This window comes from Netta rufina (genome assembly GCF_964035555.1).
Source record: "Netta rufina genome assembly, chromosome: Z".
Classification (NCBI taxonomy): domain Eukaryota; kingdom Metazoa; phylum Chordata; class Aves; order Anseriformes; family Anatidae; genus Netta; species Netta rufina.
The window spans coordinates 46,528,684-46,546,924 of record NC_140126.1 but is presented as its reverse complement, the minus strand read 5'-3'; the positions used below and the strand labels follow the sequence as shown (position 1 = coordinate 46,546,924).

The 18,241-nt window shown below is 37.1% G+C and overlaps 1 protein-coding gene across 11 annotated transcripts in view; it reads left to right on the top strand.

The window, feature by feature from the left end:
* The window catches only part of PRRC1 (proline rich coiled-coil 1), a 31,152-nt gene that overhangs the window by 9,795 nt on the left and 3,116 nt on the right, over positions 1 to 18,241 (top strand). For all 11 annotated transcript variants that reach the window (XM_084304629.1, XM_084304621.1, XM_084304628.1 and 8 more), the window contains 6 exons: positions 1,092 to 1,475; positions 2,772 to 2,935; positions 6,692 to 6,794; positions 12,212 to 12,375; positions 13,751 to 13,854; positions 16,408 to 16,510. In XM_084304629.1, the coding sequence (XP_084160755.1) occupies positions 1,092 to 1,475; positions 2,772 to 2,935; positions 6,692 to 6,794; positions 12,212 to 12,375; positions 13,751 to 13,854; positions 16,408 to 16,510 (1,022 nt within the window). The remainder of the gene's footprint in view (positions 1 to 1,091; positions 1,476 to 2,771; positions 2,936 to 6,691; positions 6,795 to 12,211; positions 12,376 to 13,750; positions 13,855 to 16,407; positions 16,511 to 18,241) is intronic.

Here is an 18,241-nt window from a genome sequence, read left to right as displayed (position 1 = left end):
CCATCCCAGGAAGTGTTCAAGGCCAGGCTGGATGGGGCTTTGAGCAGCCTTACTTAACAGAAGGTTTCCCTGCTTATGGCAGGTGGGTTGAAGCAAGATAGTCTCTAAAGTTCCTTCCAACCCAAACTGTTCTGTGATTCTAATAGTTATTAATAGTATATTAATAATAAAAAGTGTTAGGGAGAGCAGAAAGGTGTTTGTATTACTACTAAAAAGTGTTCCCAAAAAATGCCATTCACCTTTATCTTATCCTCTTAAAATTTTGTTTTATACTGTACATAATATGCTGGTACAGTGCTACAAGAAAGTAATTTATAAATAAAGAAATGTGCATGTATTGGATGATGCTTGCTCAATTTTTTACTGAGAGGAGTGTATGAGATCAGTGCTTGAGTGTAATTCAACGCATCATTTGACTGTTGATCATGTTTAGGCTGAGGTGCATGAATTGCTTGAGCTGATCCAACAGTTCATTGCTATCAAAAAAAAAAAAGATCATTTTTGTTTTTCTAACTTACTTTTCTGGCTATCCTTGATTTAGTGGGCAAAACTGGCTTATCCAAGGATCATGTGGGGCCAGAATGAGACAGAGAAAGCATAGGGTTTATGGGACTAGATACCAAGGAATACAGGTCTGCCTGGTCAGTGTACCTTACAGATTGACACCTCTGAAGTAACTACCTTAGCCCTATATCTAACCTGAGTATACATTTGATTTTTCTTGAAGATGGACACTTCCTGCATCACCGTAACTCCTGTTGATTAAGCATTGACTTAGCTGGCTAGAAATTTCTGCAGCAGCCTTCAGCAGCTGTCCATTCAGTAGACAAATGTTGACTCATCTTTTTCTGTTCTCGGCTAAGGCAAATAGGGTAATGCAAGAAAAAGGGACGTGGATTACATGATACTGTCACAAAAAAATGAGTGGAATCAATGTTGTGTGCAAACTTAAGCAAAACTAACATTCCCTTTCAAGGGAAAAAAGCAGACTTGTTCAAAACTTGCTTTTGAAGTTATCTGACCAAATCTGTAACTGAATTTCTGAGGTTAAGGACTGATATTGCTAAAATACTTTTTTTTCTCTCTCCTAGCTTTGTCCAGTCCCCTTGCTACACCAAGCATGTCATCTCCAGCATACTCACCACCTATGCCAGCCGCAGTGTCTCCACTTCCTCCTCCTATGATGACTTCGGCTTCTCTTCCATTTGTACCTTCCGCAGCAGTTTCTACTATTGCACCACCTTTAACTCCTGCCCCACCTCCTATTGCCCCTTCAGCTTTTAGTACCTCCCTGTCCCAGTTCTCTACACCTCCTCCATTAAGCTCTACAGCTGGCCCTGGTCTTTCTGCACCTCCCACTGGTCCACCTATTTCAGGATTTTCCATGTCTTCAACCTATGACATTACCAGAGGTCATGCTGGTCGAGCACCACAGAGCCCACTGATGCCGTCATTTTCTGCACCTCCAGTGACAGGTATCTTTTTTTAATTTTTTTATATGCTTTCATGTTTGTGAGACATGGAGCGCGTTGACCTCCTGGGTGGTGGTCTTTTTTATTCCCAACTCTGCTAGAGTCCTGCAAGTTTAAGTTCTTATCATTCCAGGTACAATTAATTAATGTAGCCGCGCTCAGAAGAATGGAGAGTAGCCTTTAAATACAGTCATGGTCTAGAACAGAGTCCCCTTTTATGGAGGTCTACTAGCGTCCAGGCTTGCAAAAAACTACTTGCGAGATGTGGGTTTTGTTCACTTGTGCAGAAGAATCAGACCGAATGTGGAGACGTATCTTTTGTTTAGGACAGAGAGTCAAGTAGAGACATGATATTTCCACAGTATGGTATGACATTGCAGGCTGTAATCTCATATTTTAGTTTTATTTTTTAATCTTTAATGAACTGCTCATCCCCTGACACCGGCTTCTATTTTCTTATTTCAAGTCACTAAATTGCATTAGGACAGCTAAAAATACATACCTTCCATGCAAGCAGTTTCTGTAGTTGCTTGCTCTACTGATGTCATTTTCTGCTAGTGGAATGGAAACTTGGCTGTTTACTTGCAATTGGGCCAGGCTTTTTCTGTTATTGGTGATATCTCTGTTAAGTGTTCTGTATTAGGAAAATGTTTAAAAAGACCTATCTGTTGGGCAATGTAAGATAAAAATAACTCTTGATTAAGGCCTGTGTTGGAAAATCTGTTAAAATAGACCTGAATAATGGGGTAAAGGTTCAGGCTAAAATTTTCTATTGTTTGAGTTTCTTTTTGTTTTCCTTAAAAATATGTAAAGCTTTTCATTTGTTTGCTCCTTTTTCTATTGCTACTAATTTCCAGCACCCAGGGTTAGAAATTTTCCTACCTCTCTTTTTATTATGTATGAGAACATTCCTATCTTTATATGCAGAGAGCAACACCCATTCCTCTTTTTCCTTAACTGAGTGCATATTATTAAAATTTGAATACAATTAAAAGCACCACTATTGAACTAAGCTCTAATAAAAAAAAAAAAAAACAACATTGTTTAATTTTACACATAATGTACAGGCAGTCTCAGTTCTATTAGTAGACATTGTTGAACTCATTTACAGTAGTTATATCTGCTAACCTTTAACAAGCAGAATTGTTCTGGGGCCATCAAGAAACGAAGCAAAACAGCCCAGTATTCTTAAATTCTTCCTGCTCATTTTCCTGTTAAACAATGCATGTTGCTACAGTATAACAAATTAAGTGCAGTAGAATAAATGAACGCTTGTGTTTTATTTCTCCCTTTTACAAGGTGTTTTGGCAGATCCTATTACTCAACAAGCATCTTTCTCATCCCCTTTGGCTTCTGGAACTGGAAGTGGTTCTGCAATCACCTTTCCTGAGGAGCATGAAGACCCCAGAGTGTCTACTACTCAGGGTGGAGCACCTGCTGGAGGACTGTGGGGGTTTATAAAAGTAAGGTTTTTTTCTCTTGTTACCTTTCACAAGAAGTTATGACTTCTTACTGACTGCAGTAGGAGAAACCTTATTTTTTAAATGCATGTTAGTATGAATCCCATCTTTCCTCAGGTGTCATGTGAAAGGTGGCCATTTTTAGTTGTGATGTTTGTTGAAGCTAATGCTTTTTCTCTTCCTCTGCATAGAAGAGGAAGGACTACACAAATGCAGGTGTTCTAGATTAATTTTAGTTTTTGTGACAGGAAGACTTGCCTAACAGGTTCTGTCACCCATTCTTAAATTAGGTGACGTTTTAGAAAATCCTAAAGACTTGAAAGCTGCTTTGTACTTCATAGCAATTGGATGCCGAACAAAATGATAATGTTTTACCTCGACAAAATTTATTTTTTTAACATTTCCTTATGAAGTGAATTTGATTTCTTTGGGATGCAAGTCCTGCCTGTTCTGTAACAGATAAGTCTCTTCAAGGGGAGAAGAATAAAATCTCTACCACCTAAGAAAAGTTTACCTGAGAAATGCCTAAGATATCTTGTACGATTTTTCTGTTCTACTAAAAAGTGTGAAATATATACTGAAGAGTAGCTGCTCTTGGAGCAGTCTCACAATCCCGAGGAAATAGCAAGCAGCATCCACAAGTAGAATTTATTAGTCTGTAACCTTTCTGAAGCTTTGGAAAATGCTACGTATAAGTAGCTTTGTGTAGATTGTTGCAAAATCCAAGGGCTGTTAATAAATGCTAAACCCCATCCTCAAGAGCAGCACCATCTTCTTTGCTGGTTTATGCCAAACCTGAAGGAAAGATTGAGGGGACTAAAGTCGTGATGGGAATGTAGAGTCTTGGAGGGACTTTCAAGCTCTTTTGAATGTGAAAAGCTGGGAGAAAAAGTTGTGACATGGCAAACTCTACCAGCAAGGAATATACATCTTGACAGTGAAACAGCTTTGAAGCGCCAGATTAAACCTCCATCACTACAGTGAGAGCAGCGTGTTGTGCTGCCCTTTTCAGGAAGAGATGTCTTCTCATGGTTATGAAAATACATGGTTTTTCTTCCCTTAAATAATAATGTCCTTCTCTCAGTCATTATGTTTCTTTTTGTATTTGCAGTAGATGGTAATGTTCCAGAGAATGTTGTTCTTGTGGCGTCGTTTTGTAGCCATTTTGAAAGTACGAGAGCTTGCAGTTGCAAATTATCAGAAAAGCCAATCTCATCCCCATTACTGTTGCCTTTATAGCAGGAAGGTTCAAAAGGTGTCCTGTTTCCATTTTTGGAGAAAATCACTATCTGACATCAATAATTAAAAACTAAACCTTTATTGACATATTAAGTGTTCTGTGTGGTCCATGTGCTCAGTGGCCTCTTTTTGAGGACTTTTTAGGTCAGAGAACAAGGAATCATTAATTACAATGAAGCCATCAAGTTCTTGATGTTTGTCCGCATACATCAGACTTTGTTTTCTGAAGATGAGCCGGAATCTAGGAGACAAACTGGTAATTACTGTAGAAATGCATCCTGGATTCCTGTTGAAGAACTAAAATAGTAGTTGGAGTAGTTACCCTTATTTCTATTCTAGATATAGTCTGAACTACTTTTTTCTCAGGTGTTCTTAAGATAGATGTTTATACCTTTCGTCTAGATTCCCTTCAAGTTAGGTAATACTCAAGATTGTGACAATCTAAGATTGACAAGTTTATGGTCTAGAATTGAGTGAGACTGCTTCAGTTCCCTGAATCTGTCAAAGGTGGCCAAGGAGCGTTATAGATATATTCCAAAATTGATTCCATGTGTCAGAAGCAAAGTTGGACACTAAAGCAGTCTTTGCACCTCATGGCCTGAGTATTTGACTGGTTGAAAAAAGAGGACATCAATACCTAAATTTTCAACAGGTATGTATTTGCAGTCTTCCAAAGTTGAAGATTCCCCATCTGTTTGGATTTATGTTGACTTAGCAATGACTTGGTAGAAATTCCAAATCTAACTACATTATGGTTCATAGTGTTGTGAACCTTAGTGTTTTGCATTGATAGAAAAAATGTAGATTATTTCTCCCTGCTTTGTGACAGGCCAGTGACCGTAAGGCAGTGTGCAAAGGCAGAAGCAGCAGTTTCTTGCTCTTCATGAATTTGATTACCTGCAGGAGAAGTGTATTAGTTATTAGTTAGGAAGCCAAGATGGAAGTGATTGGAGAAGTACTGCTTGACTCCAGAACTGGAACTTCCTACTGGCAGCATTTCTGAGGATCTTATTCCCTCAGGTCTCTTCTTCTTCTTCTTCACTTGAAGCAGACAAACCTCAAATTTTGAGAGAACTGAAGAAGGAATATTACTAGAACTGAAGAAGGAATATTACTGGCCTGCTCATGACAGCATCCTGTGGATATATGAGAAATCACAATAACTTATGTATTACTGAGTGATGCTACCATTCAGAAAAGTGTCTGGGGTTGTATGCATGGGAAAGAAGAGGCTACAATGGGCTCTGCCTTGAAAAAGTTTCATTATATTAGCATTAGAAATTGTTCTATTTCCTTTACCAAATTCTATACGCAGGCTTAGTGCTCTCCACGGTGATGGGAAGAGTACCTGAACTCAGCAGTGAGCTATTTCAATGTGAGGTGTGGGTAAAACAATCCTTATTAGTATCTATACGATATCTCAGGAGATGTAGGATTGTGGCTTTTTGCCTTTGTTAAGTTTGCAACAAAGAAATAGAAAGCATTTTTATTTGTGGAAATAAAGCTTTGCTGAGCAGAAGTTATTCTAAGATAATTAAAGCTTGTCTGATTCTGCAGTTCACTGAAACATGTTAAATATTAAGCAAGCACTTGCCAAAAAAAGTGCATGCACAGTGCTTCCTTGAATAATGCTTGTTCTAAAGAGAAGCAAATGTAAGCATTTGCATTTTTAATGTTAGACCTAAAGCAGCCTGCCTAACAAAGAAATGTTACAGGTGTTACAGTTCTTAAGTTATAAATGTTACAGTTTCCAGTTATTTATCCCTCCCTAATTAAGCATTGTTGTCTTTCTTCTTTCACTCTATAATCTTTCCTGGATTTAAGTAAACTTGTGAAGAGATACAGACATTCATTAAGACTATTTGCAAGACACAGGACAGTGTTTGTGTTTATATTTAATCAACTTTGAAGTCTGTCAGCAGCTCCACCTATGATTTGGCTGGAGAGTACAGAACATTTTTCCAGTATTGTTTAGAATCTATTTATAAATTGAGGACTTTCAGCTCAATTGCCCTAGAAATATTTCTTAGTAATGGACAATACAAAAATAGATCCTATTGTCTTTATGAAGGTTAGAAAAGAGAGTTCTTCAGCCTAAGTTAGCACAGAGTAAATCTAGCTGCATACTCTGATGGTGCTTATAGTTAGCATGGGAAATCTACAACCTTACTAAATGCTCACAGATTCCAGTCCCAGAATAGAACCAGATGAAGTGTGTTGCACACTATCACTGATTGAGATGTTTCTTTTTAAGCTAATCTGAGTAATGCATTAATGCAGAGGATGGGAAAGACAATACTTGAAGTGTATGCTTTAACTAAAGAGTCATGCGGTGATAGTCATCTCCCATAGCATATATGCTGAGGAGTGAGATGCAATGTTAAATAGGGTAAATGTGATAAGGAAAACACAAAATAGTTTAATATTTTAAGGGATCTTTTTGTTTGTTTGTTTTTTAACTGTAACACTTTGGCATCCTGATAGAAGATAAATATGGAAATCTTATTTGCTTAAATTTAGGGTGTAGCTGAGAATCCCATGGTGAAGTCTGTCCTTGATAAAACCAAACATTCAGTGGAGTCTATGATCACAACACTGGATCCTGGGATGGTTCCATATATCAGTAAGTATTTGTGACAAACCATTACATAATACTTGCAAATAATAGGTTAACCTAATAGCGTGCTACTTACACACTTGAAGTTTGTATATCATAGAATGGTTTGGGTTGGAGGGGACCTTAAAGATCGCCTAGTTTCAACCCCTGTGCCTTGGGCAAGGACACCTCCCACTAGACCAGGTTGCTCAAAGCCCTATCCAGCCTGGCCTTGAACACTTCCAGGGATGGGGCATCCACAGCTTCCCTGGGCAACCTGTGCCTATGCCTCACCACAAAAAGAGTAAAGAATTTAAATATGTGGTATGTTAATTCAAAGCCACAGTACTGTACTGATTTTTCAGGTGTATTTTCCAATGAATCACTCACTGTGAGGCTGGCTTCATTTATGTCTTGAGGTTCATTTGGCATTTGTATTCCACTATAGTTCATGTAGTGGCATAGTAATACATTTTTAATACAAATTGTGGAAGATGAGGAGAAAAAAAAATGATAAAAACAATAAAGAGCACTCATGTATAATGTCTGAGTTTCCATACTTTTTTCTCCCACTGTATCTCCGTTTAAGTGTTACGGAGTTTAAAGTACATTGTAAGTATCAATTCTATTAGATCGCATGATTAAATACTAGTATTGTATAAGGTACCACATTCAAACTAAAACAAGTTGAAAGGTGGGCAGACTCAGAGAGGCAAAGGACAGAGGTATTTACATGGCTTTTGAGGCTTTCTTCTGACTTTGATCTGTTCTACTTCTCTACTCTGCTAGTATTATACTATTTTTAGGAAATTTGGCAAACTTAAAGCAGTAGGAAAATGAAAATTTTTAAGCAGTCTAATGAGGTCTGAAGCATTTCTGGGCATTGAGCCTTCAAGGAAAAGCATAGCATTTCAATTAGTTTGAAAATTATTAGGAGGGAGAAACTTTGTTGTATTCAGCGGTTTTTGTTTTACTGAAGTACATGTTATGTCACACATAGTGACCTGAGATTTCTACTTATTAAATATGGAACAGAAGACATGATTTATCTAGGGTGGTAGTTTGTTTTTTTATCCTTACTCCCCCCCCCCTTCCTTCCAGCAGTTCTCTAAGCAGTCCTCCCTCTTTTGTTGTGCCAATACTGCCCTTTGTCTGAATGTAGGTCAAGCTGATCAGGAAGCTGATGTGGCTGAGAAGTAACTATTAATATTTTTTGCATTTTGTTTTTCGGAGCTGTTTTTCAACCGGATTTATTCTGTGATCAGGCTAACGATATTGCTGCAGTCTTGCCCTAATGCAGTGGACAATATGTCAAATAAAAGGGGAAGACAACCTTATCATTGAAAGTAGTTAATCATCTTAAATTTAACTAAATATATCCTAGCAGTTTATTAGTGGTGAGACAGAGGGATATGAAGTCAGTGAGAAGTACAGCCAGCAATTGAGAAGCTATTGAGTGGAGTATCAGGAGGCAAGGTATAGTAAATAATGATGATGCACAATTAGGGGAATTGTAGTTAAGGTTGCCATTGCAGTCTTGACTGTCCCTTTTTAATATGGAATATCTCAGAATTCACTGACAGTTTGGAGCACTATTCATTGGACAAAACAGAATTACTTAGAGGAGGAAGTCATTTTAATAAAATGCTTTGCTTGTAAGATTCTGTTAAGAGTATGGAAGCTCAATGGTTGTCGCAAAGTTCTCTGCAATCATGCTAGAAGGGAAAACAGCCGTGTATGTCTATTTGTAGTTGCAAGTTGTGGAAATAGGTTGGAAATTTGTAAACTTAGTATTTACCTTTTTCTAGAAATGTTCTCTGGAATTGGCAAAAGTCATGCTGTCAACAGAAATTGGCCCCCTTCTCTCTGCTCTCTCTCCATTGCTGCAATTCCAAACAAATTTCAGATTTTTTCATGCCAAAGCCTGAAAGTACCAAAGCTTGTAGATGAGGTGGTCGAAAGAATATTTGCATGTGAAAAAATAGGATTTCTGTAATCTCCTCCTTGAAAATAGCCGAACTGTTTTCAGTGGCTCAGGGTAAAGACTTCGGTCTGAGTCAAACACATGGAATGGAATATCTGTCTGCACGTTAAATGTTGGGTCACCTTATAAGCATTTAAAAAAAAAAAAAAGTTTTAGAACAAAAGAGGACAATCAATCTCAAATTGTCTTTGGAACCAGCATTTCAGGAACGCGCAAGGTGTACAATGTACAGGGACTGGACCTTAACTGGATGTGACAGTTCTGTCTTAAATATACACCAATACATTCAAATTTTTGCACTTTAGATTTTACTATTTCCGTATTACCATAATGTGCGACAGACGCAGTCACAGATTTTCTTTTAGTGCATGTTTTACCTTTGTTTCGTTTCTGTGGTGAAAAGAGATAAATGCTTTTGTTACATGATGATCCTTAATATAAAAGCACATAATCTAAATTCATCATGTGCAGAATACAAACATGAGTCAAAATTAGTTCTTAAGTTAATATGCAGTAACTTATTATTAGATATGTTTTGGCTTAGTTTTCAGTTGACTAAAAAGCTCATTATCAGTTTTTCTATCCCTAGGCCACGCAAAACAAGGCTAGCTTCAGCAAAAGCCTGCAGTCAATTTTAAGAACATGTACTTAACTTGATTTTTATCAAGAAGGAATCAATGAAAAAAGATATTTTCAGTAATTTCCCTATTTTTATTGGCCTGTTGTTTTGCTATGTTGAAAATAAATGCACCAGAGTTCAATGATGTGTACATCCAATTCCATTCAGTAAACTAATTAATATATAACAAGATTTAAAAAAAAAAAAAAAAAAAGCTTACTACTGTTCTGGCATACCTTTGGGAATTCTTCATAAAAAGAAAATATTTCCCGTAATTGAGGTCTGCTGAGTAATATGAGCCAAAGAATAAACTATTCTTTCCTTTAAAATTTAAACTTAAAGCTTTGTTTGGAGGATTTTATTTTAGATCAGGATAAATACTGCAGGCTTTATCAGCAGGTGTAATTGAGATTTTCTGTTTAGAATCACAGAACATCTCGGTTTGGAAGGGACCTTAAAAGATCACCTAGTTCCAACCCCCCTGCCATGGGCAAGGATGCCACCCACTAGATCAGGTTGCCCAGGACCTTGTCCAGCCTGGTCTTGAACAGCTCCAGGGATGGGGCATCCACAACCTCTCTGAGCAAGATGTTCCAGTGCCTCACCAACCTCTGCATGAAGAGTTTCCTCCTAACCTCTAATCTGAATCTCCCCTCTTTTACTTTAAAACCATTCCTCCTTGTCCTAACATTATCTGCAAAAGCAAAATGTTGCTTCTTTTTTTATAAGCCTCCTTTAAGTTTTGAAAAGCTGCAAAGAAGTCACTCATAGGAGAGGTGCTCCAGCCCTCTGATCATTTTTGTGGCCCTCCTCTGGACTTGCTCGAACAGCCCCACATCCTTCTTGTGGTAGGGGCCCCAGACCTAGATGCAGCACTCTAGGTGGGGCCTCATGAGGGCAGAGCAGAGGGGGATAATCATATCCCTCAACCTGCTGGTCACACCTCTGTTGATGCAGCCCAGGATGCAGTTGGCCTTCTGGGCTGCAAACGTGCTCTGCTGGCTCATGGTGAACCTTACATCCACCAGAACCCCAAGGTCCTTCTCTCCAGGGCTGGTCTCAATGAGTTCTTCTCCCTGTCTGTACTCCTGTTTGGGACTGCCCCAACCCAGGTACAACACCTTGCAATTAAGACTTGTTGAATCTCATGAGGTTCATGTGGGTGCAAGCAAAATCACTGGACTTAGTCCTTTTTTTTTCCTTAGAGGTGCAGTTTGTTTTTCTACAAACAGTGGGCCTGGGTGATGACAGGTTAAAGGGCGTTATTAGTTTGCTGCTCTTGTCCTAAAAATGTCCTGATGTGTCACAGAATCGCGAAGTGGTGGAGGTTGGAAGAGACCTGGAGGTCATCTTGTCCAACCCCCCCTGCTCAAGCAGGACTATCTAAAACCATGTACCCAGGACCATGTCCAGATGGGTTTTGAAGATCTCCAAGGAGGGAGGAGGTGCCACCACCTCTCTGGGCAGCCTGCTTGGTTACTTAGTCACCCGCGTAGTGAAAGCGTTTTTCCTGATGTTCAGAAGGAACTTTCTGTGCTTCAGTTTGTGCCTGTTGCCTCTTTACCTGTCACTGGGCACCCCTGAAAAGAGAGTGCCTCTGTCATCTTTGTTCTTTCATTTATTTCTATGCATTGATGAGATCCCCTATGAGCCTCCTCTTCTCCAAGATGAGTCACAGCTTTCAGCCTTTCTTCATAAGGTAGATCCTTCAGTCCCTAATGCATTTGGATCAGACCAGTGGTTCATCTAGCCCAATTTTCTGTCTTCAGCAGAAACAAAAGGACATGCTATTTAGTAAATGACAGTGGATCTGGTAACTTTCTGTAGTCCATTCATGTTGTACTTCACCGTCATTCACAGCCATTGGACTAAGGATCGTAAGTCATGTCCCAGCCCGTTATTTTTAGTGCTCATTTGTGGACATGTCTATGAAGTTGCCTCAGTTCTTTAAACTTTCTGATGCAATTTATTTATGTTACTTACTCTGAAATATTCCATGTTTGAAAAAAGTTAAAGCTGTTCTTAAGAAAACTTGTCACAGCAGAGACAAGTTTTCAGAGATATTTTTGCATACATTAAGTTTGACAGTAAAATGATTCAGTGGTGATAGACAAATGCAAGGTACATTTGAGTTCATGAGTCTTTCAGAGTAGTCTTAGATTTCTATTAGTTCATGAAGTGTTTTTGTTGTAAAAAAAAAAAAAAAAAAAACGTTAGTGAAAACTCACCCTTTTTTATGAAACTCGTCTTTTTCATATGGAAGTTCTTTGGAAATATTGACAACTTTTTGATCCATAGATGTTTAGTCTATAATCAATATAAAATTGTAGGGAGGAAGACTAACAACAAGATACTGAAACTTACAGTCCAAGGACCACTAGAAAGTGATGCAATCCTTTGTCTTAAAGCTTATGTAATTTGACATTTGTTCACTGATTCTGTTAATTGAATCTGTGTTCTTGGTCTCTTTCATAAGGACAAATTTCCATGTCACACCAACATTCTTTACTGCTTCCCTGAATATCAAAACATCCTTAGAAATGGATGTCCGAGTCTCCTAAATCCCCAGACTGTCATAGTAAAGTAGGAATCTGCTTTTTTTCAGGGTACTGAACATTTCTCAATTTCTGTTGTCTTTTTTTCATCCATAAATCTCTTTGCTGTTCATCTGACTCTTACTTTCTAGTTTCGGTTACTTCTGCTTCATGAAGGAACTTTTGTGCAGTGCATGGGAAAGAAAAGACCAACTGGAGCGTATTCTTGAGATATAGAACATATTTGAACTAGCTTATATATAATGTGAACGTGGAGAAATAAATACCAACACTATGTATTTTACAGAAACTGGTGGAGAACTGGACATTGTGGTTACTTCTAATAAAGAAGTGAAAGTTGCAGCAATTCGAGATGCTTTTCAAGAAGTCTTCGGAATGGCTGTTGTTACTGGAGAGGCTGCACAGTCTAACATCGCACCCCAACCTGTAGGCTATGCTGCAGGTTTAAAAGTAAGTTGATATATAACAGTACTAATGTGCCTCCAATGCAAAGACAGATTGTGGAAACGTTCACCCAAAGCAACCTTATCTTCCATAAAGGGAAGGTCAGTTGGTAGTATAGGTGAAACTTTGCTTTTTTTTATGATCTGAATCGTTAAATGTTTTCAAGTGGCTTGTTGAAACATGCTTTTATTTCTTACTGGAAATGCATTCATCTCAGATGAAGAATGGTTTCATCAATTTCCTTATGTCTTTTGTTTCCATCACATCTAGCATACTTTGTGAAATTTTTTTGTTACAGTTTCTAAGTATATCAGGCATTTGTTCTCCAGGTATTACTAGCGCAGTACTTTGGGAATGTTAGAAATGAAAGGAGACTCTGAGGCTGAGGTTGTCTCTGCACTAATTCTGTAGGTCAAAGATAGTTTGATCACTTTGATAGTTTGAACGCTTGTCACAGGGATCTTCCCAAGCAGATCTATGTAACCCTTAAAAGGTAAGAATTAACTGTGCAGCCTCACTAACAGCTGTGCTGGCCCAAAGAAATGGTTAGCAAAGGGTGTTTCACCGGATTTTAAACTGCATGTTCATTGGGTATATATAGGTAGAACCTCCTGGCCAATAACCAAAAATGCTGTAAAAAACTACTTCCAACTTCCAGTATGTTGTTTCTTAAATGTAAGCAAATCATTCATTTATTATAAATTAAATAGTTTCTCCTAATTGTTGGGGCAGCGTTCACAGCTGAGTTAAGACTACCCTCATACCTGTGTATTAGCTGATACGATTTCATACTGAGGTAAAGGGGGATAATGTATATGTTCTTTACCTGCCTCTTCTTTCCCTTTGGGTACTACTGTGTAATTCTAATATTTTTGTTACAACCTAAGAGTTGTAACAGATTTGGGGAGGTGATTTCTAGATCTTACTTGAAGGGGTACCACAACAAAGAGATTCTCCTTTGGTCTTACAACACTCATAAAGGATCTAAAACAGAGAAATATTAAGCTGCAGAAATGGTAAAAGAAATATATGCTTATGCATTAGCTGACAGTAAAACTTGGTGCAGTTACAGATTAGGAATTCTTTGTATGCTAGTGTAGGTCTTTTTCATGGAAAAATAGTAAACTAAAAATATTGAATTAGTCTTATAGTTTTTGTAACTATTGAGGATTCCCCTGTGAGCTTTTTTTTTTTTTTTGTAACTATTGAGGATTCCACTGTAAGCTGTCTTTTTTAAATTTTGAAATGAGAGTAATTTTTCCAAATCTCTCATATTGTTTAACGCAAAAAGTACATTGAAGAGTTCTTTTTGTATTCATCTGCAAGTATTGCACTATGTTGTGACTCAGACTGTTGTGTAACAGTTTACATTACTTTCTAGGGAGCCCAAGAAAGGATAGACAGCTTGCGTCGGACAGGAGTAATACATGAAAAACAACCTGCTGTGTCAGTGGAAAACTTCATTGAGGAATTGCTTCCTGACAAGTGAGAACCTGATACCTGTTCTTGGTGGCGGGGGGAGGAAGGGAGTATTCTTTATTGACTCAAAGGGGCCTACTATAAAAAGTTACCATTATCACTTTCTCAGCAGAAGACAGGAGGGAGTCTATCTTCAGTATTGCTTTGGCAGACTTGATTTTGGAGAGGTTGTTCAGCTTATTGGCCAGACGTCTTTAGAGTTGAATAGACAAGATCCTTGTCAGCTTTATCAAGACTCACGTTACAAAACCACGATGAAGTTATACAAAACTGACAAAATTAAGGAGCTGTAAAAATTGAAATTTGTCTTATGACTTCCTTTCTCACGTGTGTGTGCGTTCTTTTCTCTCTCTGAAACTGTATTCAGTTCAGAAAGTATATTTAGAGATGTTCTGGATTTGGAGTAATGCAGTTTCCTGAGGTATTATATTATGCATTTTCGTTTCACCAGGAGTGTACTGCTTCTAATCTGTTCCACGCAGATGTAACATATCTGAAGGCACAATAGTTACAACTTGATGTCATAACACGCTTTTTGACAGACAGTTCTTGAAGTAGTTTTATAATTATTTTCCAAAACAATGAGACAATTTCATGTTTCCTTGATACAATCTGAAATAATTTGCTTTCTCATCTTTGCACTGTTGTTTGTGTAATAGACTTTGATTCATTTTTTGACACATTTGCTCCATTTTTGGAGGTACGTTTAGTATCCCTAGTGGAACATGAATGGTGAACTTTCTAAGTAAAGAAAATTAGGAAGTATTTTAATTCTTGTTAAGTATTTATCTCCACCTAGTTCAATTTAGATGTTTTATTATGTTTACACAAAGGAGTAACTGTGACAATAAGGTCTCTGTTTCAGAATAATTGCTGTTCTCTTTATTTGAGTTTACTCATTCCTAAACCTGAGAATTTTGGATAAAACATTTGAAATGAAAGAGCTGGCCCAGGAAGATCATAGAACAGAATGCTAGCTTTTCTGTCCACACCATACGTGCCCCAAGAACATCATAATCTTCAATATTATTTACAGTAGAAACAAAGAATTACTTGATGCTTGCTTCATCCAACAAGTGACTTTGAAAGTTTCCCTGCATGTTGTTACAAAAAAAAAAAAATCTGAACTATTTTTGGCTCTATTTTTTCTGCAATGAAATAATAGATCATGGTGTTAATAATTGATAAATAATAATTCTGAAGTGAGCATTGTGGTGTTGCACTTCAGTATCAAGGATAAAATTTGTGTTCTGCTGATATCCGTATCATGCTTACAAATATCTGAAAGGAGAGCAGTGTTTCCAAATAACCACACAATTCTCAATGGTCTTTCAGAGAGCTGAAGGACATCACTCCCCTTCCAATTGTGCATTCTGAATACTGTTTGCAGAATAAGTTGCAAAGTATTTTGTTATCTTTCCATTTACCAACTTTTTCTATATAAATTGAGAGCGCTTTATCCTTAAAGAAGTCTTTCATAGTTGCAAGTGAGAGTAGTGCTCTATCACAGGGCATTCCAGTACTCTCTTGCCTCCTGCAAAAGAGAATGCAAGTGAAAGTACTTCTTCCCCTCTCACTCTACTGCAGTCTTGCTCTGACAGTAAGCTATTGTCACCCCCCCCAGACAGTCATTTTTTAAATTTGAGTCTTGCATTTCTATTCATAACAACATTCTTGTTTCCCACACTTTAAAGTATAAAACTTAATTTATATGTAGACACGTGTAATATGTAGAAGACAACAGCTTCAATATTTAGCTTTCTAAATCTTTTATGATTTTGGTCTTGCTTTTGTGTTTGTTTTCTATGAAGTGTGTCTCTCCTGTGGCAGCTCAACTGTAAAAGTGTTCTGGAAATTGAATACAGTGAGGCAATGATGAGTTGCCCTTAGTTTTGTTTGGATTGTATCAATGTTAAAAGTTTGATAGGGAGAAATTGCTTAATATTTTTGTAAACTAGATAGAGAAACGTTCTTGGTACTGCTTCAGTAGTTTTACCATGCCTTCTGCAGCAGGCACCATTTTTTCTGAAAGGTGCAGTTTTTTTTCAGAAAGGCTTAGTCTTCTGACTAAATCATTTAAGTGATTGTAGTAAGATTTTATATGCAAAAAAAAAAAATCTTCTGAATATAGAACGTGAATAAGAATTAAGGTTTTTGATTGTTAGGGAAAGTTATTTTAATGAGATGCATTATAGAAAAGATTGCATGAAAAAAGTAACATAATAAGTATGTCTAAAAGAATATATCTGTACAGGCCCCCTCTCCTCCAGCTTTCTGTGTTTCTTTGATCTGTTCCTTGTATTTTGTATAATTTTGTTTATTTTATGCTTATTAGATGCATAGTCATGCACTATAGTACACACTATATACATACACACTAAAGATGATGTATACAAATTTTATTTAAAATATGCAACACACTTAAATGAAACTTCATTACATATAATTACATATGTAGCAGAATTTGTAAAATGCCTGAGTTGTAATTCAACTACAAACAAGTTTTCAGTCAAGTGATACATAGTACTAAAAAGTGAATTAATTTGCATATTATTGCAGGTGGTTCGACATTGGATGTTTAATTATTGAGGACCCAGTTCATGGAATTCATCTGGAAGCTTTTACCCAAGCAACACCAGTGCCTTTACAGTATGTTCAGCAGGTGAGTTTTCAGGTTTCTTACAGGTGTTGGATTAACAGTCAAGACATAAGATTTAAGTTTTAATTTCATTTATGATGTCAGTTCGTATTGTTGCTTCACTTAAATCTTTCTTTATAAATGAGGATAAAAAATGCTTCTAAGTCATAGGTAAGTACTACTTAAAAATCTTTCGGCATTTGTGGCAAAGTAATCCTTGCTCAGGAGTCTCATTCTGCAGTATACAGCACATGAAACATTTGTTTTACTTTTTTATTAATTAAGAAGAAATATTCCAAGAAGAAATTAACGAAGAGGAAATATTAACCAAAAAGAAATTAACTGAGAAAAAATATTTCCTCAAAATGGAATATAATTTTAATCACTGTACTACATCTGTCAGTCTGGTTCAGTGTCTAAAAATAAACCTTACCAATGTTTAGATAAAATAAGAATACTCGCATTTCCCTCGGTCACACAGGAAAGCCTTGCAGCTCAAGAATGCACTAAGCAAGTGCACCAAGTACACGCAGTAAGCACTCTTACCCAAGAAAATGAGTGTTTCCCTTTTCTTAACTTACTTCATGTATGTATTAGAGATTCATCTGAGGTCAACAAAACTGTGTAATAGTGGAGTGTATGTGCACACACGTGCACATGTTACTAAATCAGTGAAGTATCTAACATCTCATTCAGACACAAGTATAAAAACTGAGAACACTCCAATTTTAATAAAGCTCATAAAACCTAGATATTTTATGTTGCTAATTACCAGCATACTGATAGGATAGCATCCTGTATTGGTTAGTGTTCCTAAAACTTACTTCAAATAAATCACAGATACCTTTTCATATTTGTGCATGGACCCGATTCCACAACATACAGTCTCTTACCTAAAAACAAGACAGATTTCCTCTTTTGACTGTGCTATTCTCACAAAGATTTAAAATTTCTGAAATAGGAAGATTTAAGTCTTGGAAATTCCATGGGTCATCCCACTGAAAATAACCCAGTACTGGGCAGTTCTTAAACCGACAATTTTTTCATGAGATTGCTTACATTACTTGGGCCACACTGGGAATTATTCCAAAATCCAGTCGCTGCATGTTGCCTGACTGCAGATGAGTCATACATTAGTTAATTCTGGTTCGCAAATTATTTTTAATGTTTCTGTGAAGAATTCCAAACCAAAACTGAGAGTTTGATCTGCAGAGGATTGTTTTGAGAAAACAAATAGTGATTGTTTAATTTTTGTGCGTGTAATACCAGTTCCATTAGAGTGGAGATTTGTGGGATAGTTCTTAGTTTTCAGAGCTCTTACAACTTTGAAAAGCTGATGAGTAGCAAAATGAGAAATACTGCTCCATTTCTGTAGTTTTACAGAATGCTCTTAAAAAGAGTGGTGAAAGACGTGAAGCTACAGGAAAAAATACTAATTAAGCAGATACAACTTCACTGAGGGATGTAAGCAACCCATCTGAAAATAAGCACAGCAATGTGAAATTACTGCATAAATTGTTACATAGTTCATATCAATGCTCCACAGATGCAAAAAATAATAATAATCATGGTAGCTGTCCTTCATTTTTGTTTTACAGAACACTGTTTTGTCATTTAAAAGCTATTGTTAATAGCAAATTGTTGGGCTCTTGATTGGGTGTGTGCACCAATTGTTACCTTTATTCCCATTATGTCTCTTTGAGTTTCTCTCGGGGTGTGAGAGAAACTTAGTATGAATCCAGTTAAATATCTGTA